General features: G+C 39.4%; 1 protein-coding gene across 1 annotated transcript in view; it reads left to right on the top strand.

Annotated features, from left to right (window-relative positions):
• Nucleotides 1-13,299, top strand: part of PPFIA2 (PTPRF interacting protein alpha 2) — a 385,317-nt gene that overhangs the window by 350,601 nt on the left and 21,417 nt on the right. Inside the window, exons 24-26 of the mRNA XM_040408503.1 lie at nucleotides 1,778-1,804; nucleotides 8,003-8,178; nucleotides 8,746-8,843. Coding sequence (XP_040264437.1) covers nucleotides 1,778-1,804; nucleotides 8,003-8,178; nucleotides 8,746-8,843 — 301 coding nt within the window. The remainder of the gene's footprint in view (nucleotides 1-1,777; nucleotides 1,805-8,002; nucleotides 8,179-8,745; nucleotides 8,844-13,299) is intronic.

Here is a 13,299-nt window from a genome sequence, read left to right as displayed (position 1 = left end):
TTGCATATCAGCAGTGGCGTAGCGTGGGTTGCCAGAACCCATGGCAAGCCAAGTATTGCGCCCCCCCCCCACCTCTGACCATGCCCCTTTTTACAAATAATGCAGTAGATGTCATCTGCAGTCCTATGTAACACCACAGATAACACAGGGATAACTCTCTGAGTACAGATAATGTAGTAGATGGGTGTGAGCCCCCAGAATTCAGAACACACACAGTGTGACCTGAAGTCTGGGGCCAGGATGCGGCAGGGTGGCCCAAATTCTATATCCACCCCCCCAAACAGATATTTGGATGGACATAACATACATTGCTATGAAATATACAGGAGAATACCGCACCATACCTGTTACATCCAGTGACCTCTCCTGTGATGTAGACTTTCCTCAGCATCTTCATTCGGAGATAGGACCACCATGATAACTTCTTTCAGCTGCGTCTCATCTATGCAGAGTTTCACAGAATTTTTTTGGGATTTCTCACTTTACTATTATCCTCAGATAACAGACCTCCCCTCCCCGTAGTGCCCATAACTATAATGCCCTCTGTATAATTATAATATATACTGGCTTCTCTATATTATTATTATTTCCTCCTCTGCATTATTATTATTAATATTATAATGGCCCCCTCTGTAGTATTATAGTAATAATTATGCCCCCCAGCATACAGTCCCATGTAAGGTACATCACTCTCCTGCCTTCAGCCCCTCCAGCATACAGTCTCATGTAAAATACATCACTCCCTGCCTTCAGCCCCTCCAACATACAGTCATATGTAAATAATATTACACTCCCTCTCTTTGCCATCTGTCTTCAGCCCCTCCAGCGTACAGTCCCATGTAAGATACATCACATCCCTGCCTTCCAGCCCTTCTTGCACAGTCCCATGTAAAATGCATCACTCGTCCTGCCTTCAGCCCCTCCAGCATACAGTCCTATGTAAAATACATCACTCCCCCTGCCTTCAGCCCCTCCAGCATACAGTCCCATGTAAAATACAACCCCTTACCTGCCTTCAGCCCCTCCAGCATACAGTCCCATGTAAGATACAACCCCCCCTGCCTTCAGCCCCTCCAGCATACAGTCCCATGTAAGACACATCACTTCCCTGCCTTAGCCCCTCCAGCATACAGTTCCATGTAAAATAATATCACCCCCTGCCTTCAGCCTCTCCAGCATACAGTCCCATGTAAATAATATCACCCCCACTACCCTCTCTTCAGACCCCTCTAACATACAGTCTCCAGTACAAAGATGATTCCATTCCTTCTCCCTTCAGCCCCTGCAAAAAGTCCCCCAGGTAAAAATAACAGTCACTATAGTCCTCCACATACTTACCTGCAGACTCTGCTCCTGCTCTGTAGAATCTCCCGCACATCTTTAGGCCCCTCCCCCTGGATGACGAGACTCCGCCTCTTCCCCTGACATCATACCTCCCAGGATCAACTACATTCTAGACACTACGCTCGCTCTACTGTCTCAAAGGCTTCAGGCTACTAGCCTGAAGCCTATGAGGAAGAACCGAGGGGATGGCTCCCATGACCCTCATTGAAGTGTTTGCTGCCTGGCGCCCCCTGCAATTTTGCGCCCGGGGCAACGGCCCCCCCCCCCCCCACGCTACGCCCCTGCATATCAGTAATTAAAAGCACCATGTAAATGTTGCAGTTTGTAAATATATGCATCATTTAATTTACAATGCTTTTGGTCTTTTAATATAATGAATCACTTTTTTAATTCCATGTTTCTTATTGGTGTTTTCTTCATGACAACATAAAAGGAGTCAGAAGAAGGAAGTTGGGCACAGGTATATACTTACTGGCTGTGAAAAAATGTACTTATTTATTTATTTATTTATTTTTTCTCTTTCCTTGTAGAAGTTTTGACTAAATATTGAATTTCTGTTAGAGTACACAAAATATAATTTAACCCCTTAAGGACCTGTGCTGTACATATGCTTGATCCACGGCAGGGGTCCAGCAGTCACTGATAGCTGGATCCCTGTCTGAAATCACCGATGCCGGCGCATTAACCCTTGATGTGCCGCGGTCAGCATTGACCGCGGCATGTGCGATGTGTGGAGGGAGGGAGAGAGCAGCCATCTGGTTCCCGTGCTGCTGTGATGGGGACCCGATGGCAGGGAAGGCAGCCCGATGCCTTCCTTAGGCATCGTGGCTGCCTTCCGTGAGAGCCTGTGAGATCCAGCCCCCTGGATTGCACAGGAAGCAGGCTGTAAGTGTATTACTCCGGTAACACACTTACAGCCAATGTATCACAATACAGAAGTATTGTGATGCATTGTAAAGGGGATCAGACACCCAAAAGTTGAAGTCCCAGAGTGGGACAAAAAATAAAGTGTAAAAAAAAGTTAAAAAAATAAAGTTTAAAAAAAATTAAGTTTCAAGTTAAAAAAAGCATCCTTTTCCCAAAATAAAGTAATTTTTTTTTTGTAAAAATAGGGGAAAAAAAGAAAAAGTAGACATACCTGTATTAGGTATCGCCGCATCCGTATCGACCGACTCTATAAAAATATCACATGACCTAACCCCTCAAATGAACACCGTAAAAAAACCAAAATAAAAAATAAAAATAAAAAAAATTTTTGGTCACCTTAGATCACTAAAAGTGCAACACCACGTGATCAAAAAGGCATATGCCCCCCAAAATAGTACCAATCTAACAGTCACCTAATCCCGCAAAAGATGATGCCCTACCTAAGACAGCCTCCCAAAAAAAAAAAAACTTTGGCACTAAAACATGATATTTTTTTTTTTCAAAAATTATATTATTGTGTAAAACTAATAAAAAAAGTAGACATGTTAAGTATTGCCACGTCCGTAACGACTGGCTCGATAAAAATATCACATGACCTAACCCCTCAGATGAATACCGTAAAAAAATTAAAACGGTGTCAAAAGCCATTTTTTGTCTCCTTACATCACTAAAAGTGTAATAGCAAGCGATCAAAAAGTCATATGCACCCCAAAATAGTGCCATTCAAACAGTTATCTCATCCCACAAAAATGATACCCTACCTAAGACAATCGACCAAAAACTGAAAAAAATATGACTCTCAGAATAAGGAGACACTAAAACATGATTTTTTTTTTCAAAAATGATATTATTGTGGAAAATTTACATAAATAAAAAAGCAAACATATTAGGTAAAAAAAACACATTTTTTTGTCACCTTACATCACTAAAAGTGCAACACCAAGCGATTAAAAAGGCGTATGCCCCCAAAATAGTACCAATCTAACCATTACCTCATCCCGCAAAAAATGAGCCCCTACATAAGACAATCGCCCAAAAAAAAAAAAAAAGTATGGCTCTCAGAATATGGAGACTCTAAAACATCATTTTTTTGGTTTCAAAAGTGCTGTTATTGTGTAAAACTTAAGTAAATAAAAAATGTATAAATATTAGGTATCGCGATGTCCGTAATAAGCTGCTGTATAAAAATATCACATGACCTAAAAAAAAAATATGAAAACAGTGTTAAAATAGCCATTTTTTTCACCATACATCAAAGTGTAATAGCAAGCGATCAAAAAGTCATATGCACCCCAAAATAGTGCCAATCAAACCGTCATCTTATCCCGCAAATATGATACTCTACCTAAGACAATCTCCAAAAAAAAAAAAAAAAAAAAGATTTTTTTTGTTTCAAAAATATTGTGTAAAACTTAAAGAAATAAAAAAAGTTGACATATTAGGCATCGCCGCGTCCATAAGAACCTGCTGTATAAAAGTATCACATGATCTAACCCCTCATGTAAACACCGTAACAAAAATAAAATAAAAAGTTGGTCAAAAAAGCAATTTTATTGTCACCTACCATCACAAAAAGTGTAATACCAAGCGATCAAAAAGTCATACACACCCCACAATTGTACCAATTAAGCCATCATCTCATACCGAAAAAAATGAGCCACTACATAAGACAGTCACCCAAAAAATAAATAAAACTATGGCTTTCAGAATGTGGAGACACTGAAATTTTTTTTTTTTTAAAATGCTTTATTATGTAAAACTGAAACAAACAACCAAAAAAGTAGTCATATTTGGTATTGTCGCATCCGTAACAACCTGCTCTATAAAACTACCACATGATCTAACCTGTCAGATGAGCGTTGTAAATAACAAAAAATAAAAACTGTGCCAAAACAGCTATTTTTTGTTTCCTTGCCTCACAAAAAGTGTAATATAGAGCAACCAAAAATCATATGTACCCTAAAATAGTACCAACAAAACTGCCACCTTATCCCGTAGTTTCCAAAATGGGGTCACATTTTTTAAGTTTCTACTCTAGGGGTGCATCAGGGGGGGGCTTCAAATGGGACATGGTGTCAAAAAACCAGTCCAGCAAAATCAGCCTTCCAAAAACCATATGGCATTCCTTTCCCTCTGCGCCCTGCCGTGTGGCCGTACAGCAGTTTACGATCACAAATGGGGTGTTTCTGTAAACTACAGAATCAGGGCAATAATAATTGAGTTTTGTTTGGCTGTTACTGGAAACAATGGATCAAAATGGAAAATCTGCCAAAAAGTGAAATTAAGAAATTTCATCTCCTTTTTACATTAATTCTTGTGGAACACCTAAAGGGTTAACAGTTTGTAAAATCAGTTTTGAATACCTTGAGGGGTGTAGTTTCTAAAATGGTGTCATTTTTGGGTGGTTTCTATTATGGAAGCCTCACAAAGTGACTTCAGACCGGAACTGGTCCTTAAAAAGTAGGTTTTGGAAATTTTCTGAAAAATGTCAAGATATGCTTCTAAACTTCCCCAAAACATCCCCAAAAAATAAAATGGCATTCACAAAATTATCCAAGCATGAAGTAGACATATGGGGAATGCAAAGTAATAACTATTTTTGGAGGTATTACCATCTATTATAAAAGTAGAGAAATTGAAATTTGGAAAATTAGCAAATTTTTCCAAATTTTGGTCAATTAGGTAATTTTTCATTAATAAAAATGATATATTTTTTTACTCAATTTTACCACTGTCATGAAGTACAATATGTGACGACAAAACAGTCTTAGAATGGCCTGGATAAGTAAAAGCGTTTTAAAGTTATCACCACATAAAGTAACACATGTCAGATTTGCAAAAAATGGCCTGGTCCTTAAGGTACCATGGCAGGGTCCTTAAGGGGTTAAAAAGCATCATTTAAAGAGGATCTGTCTTCTACACTGATATATTTTTCATATATAATTAATGTTTTATTAAATGCTTATGTTCCTGATTAAACAACTATTAATGTTTTTAGAAACATGTGGCCTTTGCAATTCCCCTGTTATTCCTCATATTACTTTCGTAACACAATTAAAACTGAGCATTACCATTCCCCTTGTTAAACAGTTACACTGATTGTACAGTGTAAGACCGTGTCAGGGACACAACCCCAACTGCTGGACACCCAGATGTCAAATTATTTGTACATTTCTAGGATTAACAGATGAACCTCACGATCCTGCAGAACGGTTATTACACGGACATATCAAAAGAGGTGACAGGTCCTATTTACAATGCATGCGGAAAGTCTTCAGATGCTTTAACTTTTTTCACATTTTGTTATATTGGGGGCTTGTATTAAAATTTAAAAAAGGTGCCCCCGTCAATCTGCACTCAATAGGGTTAATGTGAAAACACAATTTTAGAAAACGTTGAAATTTTGTTGAAAACAAAAACTAAGATTTCACGTGGACATAAGTTTAGAGTGCCCTTTGCCATGACACTCTAAATTTAGCTCTGGGAGGCTCCCTTTTCTCATCATCATCTTTGAGATGATTCTACAACTTGATTGGACTCCACCTGTGGTAATTTCAGTTGACTGGACAGGATTTATAAAGACACACCCTGCCTATATGAGGTTTCACAGCTGCATATTAGCTGACAATGCATATTAGAGCAAAAAACAAGCCATGAGGTGGAAAGAACTGCCTTTTGAGCTCTGAGACAGGGTTGTGTGCAGGCACAGATCAGGAGAAGGGTACAAAAAATTTCTACTGCACTGAAAGTTTCCAAGAGCACAGTATCCTCCATAATTTTTGAATGGAAGAAGTTTAGAACAATCAGAACTCTTCGTAGAGCTGGCCGCAAACTACGTAATCAGGGGACAAGTGCCTTAGTAAGAGAGGTGACCCAAAACCCAATAATCACCCTGGTTGAGCTCCAAGGATGCTGTCTGCAGATAGGAGAAACCTCCAGAAGGTCAACCATCACTCCTGCACTCCACCAATCTTCGCTTTATGGTAGAGAGGGCAGAAGAAAGCCTATCTTCAATCAAATACACATTTAAGCCCATCTGGCATTTGCGAAAAATCACCTAAAGGACTCTCAGACTGTGCTGTATAAAGATTGCACTTTTTGGCCTAAATTCTAATCATCATTTCAGGAGTAAACTAGGCACTGCTCATCACCTGTTTAATACCACGCCTATGGTGAAGCATAGGGGTGGCAGCATCATGTGCTGGGTGTATTCTTCACTGGCTTGGATAGGGATACTGGTCAGGGTAGAGGAAAAGCTGAATACAGCAAAGTACAGAGGATAATCTTATTAAAAACCTGATCCAGAGTGCTCTGGACCTCAGACCTGGCTTAAAGAGGACCTTTCATGCGTCCAAAGAATATGAACTAAGTAGCAGGCTACATAGAGCGGCGCCCAGGGATCTAAGTGCACTTACTATTATTCCTGGGCGCCGCTCCGTTCGCCCTCTGTGGCTCAGGTAATTTCTCAACATTCAGAGCAAGTAGGAGGAGACGCCAGTGTCTCTCCTTCTTCCTGACAGCAGCGCTGTCCAATCGCAGCGCAGAGCTCAGAGCCAGGGAGAAAAAAACCTTCCTGGCTCTGAGCTCTGCGCTGCGATTGGACAGCGCTGCTGTCAGGGAGAAGGAGAGACACTGGCGTCTCCTCCTACTTGCTCTGAATGTTGAGAAATTACCGGGAGCCACAGCAGGCGAATGGAGCGGCGCCCAGGAATAATAGTAAGTGCACTTAGATCCCTGGGTGCCGCTCTATGTAGCCTGCTACTTAGTTCATATTCTTTGGACCCATGAAAGGTCCTCTTTAAGGTTCACCTTCCAAGAAGACAATAACCCTAAGCACACAGCTAAAACAACACATGTCCTTGAGTGACCTAGCGAAGTGCTGATTTTAACCTAATCGAACATATCTGGAGAGACCTAAAAATGGCTGTCCCCATCCAGCCTAACAGAGTTTAAGAGGATCTATAGAGAAGAATGTAAGGAAATCCCCAAATCCAGGTGTGCAAACCTTATGGCATCATACGTACCTATGAAGACTGGAGGCTGTAATCGCTGCCTAAGGTGCTTCAACTAAGTACTGAGTAAAGGGTCTGACTCTGAATACTTATTTTAATGCAATTTTTTTTTCTTCAATGAAATAGCAAAAGTTTTCAACATTCTGTTTTCCCTTTGTCATATTATTTAGCACAAGGCAGCAACGTAACAGAATGTGAAACAAGTGAAAGTGTCTGAAGACTTTTCAAAAGTCTAAAAGAGCTTAGCAAGAAGGAGATATCAGAAATAAGGCATAATGGAGATTTGCACCTGTCCTATGTTTTTGATCTGCACCTGTTTTTGGCTGACAACCACTCATGGAAATCACTGACCAAATACGGAGTGTGTGAAAGCAGCCTTAGAACATCCACTTAATCAGTGAAAATGGACACGCGTGCCTAGCAGCTCAGTGACACCGTTCGGATCCGTATATACACTGTTGAGGGAGTGATTCCATATTTGTGCATGTCAGCAAATAAGAATCAGTGAAATAGAAGTATCTCTTTCTCAATGAAACTGGATGCATCAGGTGGAAGTTCTGAAAGGAAACATAAGAACACCAGAAGCACTATAACAAGTATATACCTACAATACACACAGGAGTATTTTTAAAATATTACAAAATGTTACAGAAAATGTAATGTTTTTTATTGTGGGACAACACTTTGATATTTTTTTGTTTTGCAAATTCACTTTCTAGACCCTGGCTTATGGTGACATGAATCATGAGTGGATCGGTAATGAATGGCTGCCTAGTTTGGGATTACCTCAGTACAGAAGTTATTTCATGGAATGCCTGGTAGATGCTAGGATGTTGGACCATCTTACAAAGAAAGACCTTCGAGTGCACTTAAAAATGGTGGATAGCTTTCATAGGTAGGTGACTAATCACATTGGCTAAATGTATTCATGATGTTAACTCAGGAAGGAAGTGATTTTAAATGATCCAAATTAGGCAAACCATCCTTATCAATTGGAAGATTTAAGTAGTTGCCTAGTCATCCTAATTGGTATAATATCATAATTTCCCGCATATTCAGTGTAGAATGTTGTTTCCAAGTAATTTCATTCAGGTAGAAATCTACACAAAACATGGGTAATACAGGAATTTTATGTCCTTTTTAAAGAGGTTCACCAGGTCAAATTTTTATATATATATATATATATATATATATATATATATAAAACATGAAAATATTCACAATATTAACAAAAAAAATCAAAATGGCTTTTCTCTGTTGCTTTGTTCCCCCCCCCAGAAAAGTAATAAAATATGCTAAAAATGTAAGTGCCCTGCATGTGAAAAGCTACAAATATGAGACCAAAATTCAGAAAAATAGTATCATGCATGGAATTTTTATTGTATGGGTTGTTGAAATGAAAACTATATATTAAAGGTTGACATAGAAATGTATGGTTTTAACAACTATTTACTATTAACAGAACAAGTTTGCAGTATGGTATTATGTGCTTAAAAAAGTTAAATTACGACAGAAAAGAACTGGAACGAAGAAGAGAAGTAAGCCAGCATGAGATAAAAGGTAAAAATGTTTGTACTAGATGTGTTTGACAGTTTCATGCATATAGCAGTTCTATCTATCTATCTATCTATCTATCTATCTATCTAGGTAGAAAGGTGTGGGCAGCACAGCTGTCTGTACGGTGCGGTCGGAGTGCCAGCGGCTGATGAGGCGATCCACCTCCAACGATATATAAGTTGAAAAATCCACAGCACATCCAAGTTGTAAAAAGTAAAAAGACGGCTTTATTCACCAGACACGCGACGTTTCGATCCACTCAATGGGATCTTTTTCAAGCAGTGACAAAAGTGGGCAGTGCATAGTGCATATTTATGCGGTTTAAACATGATTAATCAATTAACAAATCAAGTACATTTATCACATATAATACAAAAAATAACAAGAAAAATAATGTTATCACTTGTTTAAAACAATCAGACTCAGCAATTCATTTACGTGTATTACAATGGCATTATTCCTTTTTATACAATACATCATAGCCATCGAAAGTATAGCATAATACATTGATTGTGAAAATAGTGAATACAGGTGTAAGTCTTTACAATATCTTAATAATCTAAAGTGCACAGGTGTACCTTCAGTTGGAGATGACAAGGATCACGGGAGTACGTAGTGAAGTCACAACACATGGATCTCGGCGTATCAGACAATGCAATGCGCATGTCAAAGGACCTTTCAGAATAGTTTAGTCACGTGATCGCGCGTACACCGGTCACGTAGTGCGCATGTCCAAGGACCTTGGAACTTGTGATCGCACCACGTGATCCCGCACCCGATCACGTGATCAAAGATGTCACGTCACAAGAAAGGGAGGAGATGCTAATGTTCCATACTATGTATTATGTAGGAACAACTGATCGTATATCCAATCATGTGATCAAAAGTATGATCACCTCATCATGAAAAAATATTAACATGTAAAGGAATACAGCTAAATTATACAGTAATCGTAATGGTATCTGCATCTCGGCATATGAAGATCCTGTCTGCATCCGCATACCCTGGACACCGTATGTCAGTGTTGGCCGCATCTCTCCGGCCCCGATTTAGGAGGTATATATATATGGGTCACTGGCTAATCAGGGGATTAAGCAGGCAACATCTTAGACGGAAGTACCGTTATTATGAGGAAAGCAAAGGAAAAGGTGTATAGTGAGCGGTAGTACCGCCAGAGCCCAATTCGAGTTATCAATTCAAAGTGGTCATTCTAGAGCCTCCCAGTCATATCGAGGAACACAACCAATGTGGCCCGGTTGTCACCGTATAGCCCCAGGTTGAAGTAGCCCCCTGTTCATAGGATTCCATTCCTGGAAATCCGATGTAACAGCCCGGGGTCATCCTCTAGGCTGGGGGGCAATCACAAGAAAACACCCATAAGAAAAATCCTCGTGTCGCCTATCCCTCTGATACCAGTGACTCCAAAAACAACCACCATAATCGGCCAGAGAATGTAGGTCATATTCTGAACATCATCGGTCACCCATTGCAATGCTATGCATGGTAATATTCACAAGCCAGGTGCAAAAAGGATTAATCATATATTATAGTGCTCAAGGACTACCAATTATTAAATATATATAAAGGAAAAGAAATAAAACTTTATGGTATAACTAATTCAGGTCCTATAATGATCCAATTGGTTGACCCTGCACCGTTCTCCCCTGGCACAAAGCAGATCCACTGTCACCATCCCCTGAAGACAATAAAAACAATAAAATTACCTTGTTGGTTCAACAAGGGGCACTACCAATTTTGAAGTTATTTGTGGTAGTGCCCCTTGTTGAACCAACAAGGTAATTTTATTGTTTTTATTGTCTTCAGGGGATGGTGACAGTGGATCTGCTTTGTGCCAGGGGAGAACGGTGCAGGGTCAACCAATTGGATCATTATAGGACCTGAATTAGTTATACCATAAAGTTTTATTTCTTTTCCTTTATATATATTTAATAATTGGTAGTCCTTGAGCACTATAATATATGATTAATCCTTTTTGCACCTGGCTTGTGAATATTACCATGCATAGCATTGCAATGGGTGACCGATGATGTTCAGAATATGACCTACATTCTCTGGCCGATTATGGTGGTTGTTTTTGGAGTCACTGGTATCAGAGGGATAGGCGACACGAGGATTTTTCTTATGGGTGTTTTCTTGTGATTGCCCCCCAGCCTAGAGGATGACCCCGGGCTGTTACATCGGATTTCCAGGAATGGAATCCTATGAACAGGGGGCTACTTCAACCTGGGGCTATACGGTGACAACCGGGCCACATTGGTTGTGTTCCTCGATATGACTGGGAGGCTCTAGAATGACCACTTTGAATTGATAACTCGAATTGGGCTCTGGCAGTACTACCGCTAACTATACACCTTTTCCTTTGCTTTCCTCATAATAACGGTACTTCCATCTAAGATGTTGCCTGCTTAATCCCCTGATTAGCCAGTGACCCATATATATATACCTCCTAAATCGGGGCCGGAGAGATGCGGCCAACACTGACATACGGTGTCCAGGGTATGCGGATGCAGACAGGATCTTCATATGCCGAGATGCAGATACCATTACGATTACTGTATAATTTAGCTGTATTCCTTTACATGTTAATATTTTTTCATGATGAGGTGATCATACTTTTGATCACATGATTGGATATACGATCAGTTGTTCCTACATAATACATAGTATGGAACATTAGCATCTCCTCTCTTTCTTGTGACGTGACATCTTTGATCACGTGATCGGGTGCGGGATCACGTGGTGCGATCACAAGTTCCAAGGTCCTTGGACATGCGCACTACGTGACCGGTGTACGCGCGATCACGTGACTAAACTATTCTGAAAGGTCCTTTGACATGCGCATTGCATTGTCTGATACGCCGAGATCCATGTGTTGTGACTTCACTACGTACTCCCGTGATCCTTGTCATCTCCAACTGAAGGTACACCTGTGCACTTTAGATTATTAAGATATTGTAAAGACTTACACCTGTATTCACTATTTTCACAATCAATGTATTATGCTATACTTTCGATGGCTATGATGTATTGTATAAAAAGGAATAATGCCATTGTAATACACGTAAATGAATTGCTGAGTCTGATTGTTTTAAACAAGTGATAACATTATTTTTCTTGTTATTTTTTGTATTATATGTGATAAATGTACTTGATTTGTTAATTGATTATTCATGTTTAAACCGCATAAATATGCACTATGCACTGCCCACTTTTGTCACTGCTTGAAAAAGATCCCATTGAGTGGATCGAAACGTCGCGTGTCTGGTGAATAAAGCCGTCTTTTTACTTTTTACAACTTGGATGTGCTGTGGATTTTTCAACTTATCTATCTATCTATCTATCTATCTATCTATCTATCATCTATTTATTATCTAAATATCTATCATCTATTTATTATCTATCTATATATCTCATATCTATCTATCTATATGAGTCTATTTATCTACCGATTCCGCCCACTCCCCCTTTGTCACATCCCTTTTACAGAAAGTGGACAATTTTTCACAAGTGACTTATAAAAAGTCACAAACACGAGGTTTGTGACTTTTTATGCCAAAAATGAGACGCAGGAAAATGATAAATCTCCTCCATAGGGCTGAGTTTTATATTCTTTTTACACAGATTTATCATGAGTCAGTTTTGCTGGTGTCTACGTTGCTCTAGTTAGTGCCTAATGTATCAAATGTTGCAGAATGTTTGATAAGTTTTCTGCATCTAACACATCTGTCTTGAGCTGTTACTTCACTTTCTATACCACCCCTTTACTGAAGTAAGAGTGAGACATTTTTTGCGACTTTTTAAAAAGTTGCAGTTGATAAATCTACCTTAAATCAGCTCAACAGGCTAAACAGGCCCACTTTCTCACCCTCTTTTCAACACTGGTAAAAATGCAAAAAGTTACAGATAAGCTCTGAACATTACAAAGTCTTATTTTTGCGACTTTCTAAAGCCAGAATTCTGGCGTGCTGGGTTAAATAATACATTTCCTCTATAATATTTATTCAGAATGATTGGGCTTTTAGTATGTGACAAAGTTGAATGTAATTTTTAATATATATAAAGGGGCAGTCCAGGATTTATTTTTTAAATCCATACACACCTGCTCCCCGCCACTCAGTTCCAATTCCCTGGTTCCCTGCCTCTTCGCTAGTCTTCTGGTCCCCATTTGTCAACTTCTTCATAGATGGAGTTATGTGCAGAGCTGAAGCCATGGACTGGCCTTAATGGTGACATGTCTCCAAGCAGCAAGACAAATAAAGAGGGAAAGGGAGCCAGAAAGCAGTGGCGGGGAGCAGGTGACTATGGATTTCTCATCCTGTATTTCAGGCTGGGGTGCAAATAATAAAAAAAAAATCCTGAATGGCCATTTGAAACTAAAATATATATTTGTCATACCTGACATTATTTTGTTAATTTTGATGTGTAATATGTCTAAGTT

The sequence above is a fragment of the Bufo bufo genome, chromosome 1, assembly GCF_905171765.1.
Source record: "Bufo bufo chromosome 1, aBufBuf1.1, whole genome shotgun sequence".
NCBI classification, from domain to species: domain Eukaryota; kingdom Metazoa; phylum Chordata; class Amphibia; order Anura; family Bufonidae; genus Bufo; species Bufo bufo.
This window is presented reverse-complemented; position numbering and strand designations above follow the sequence as displayed.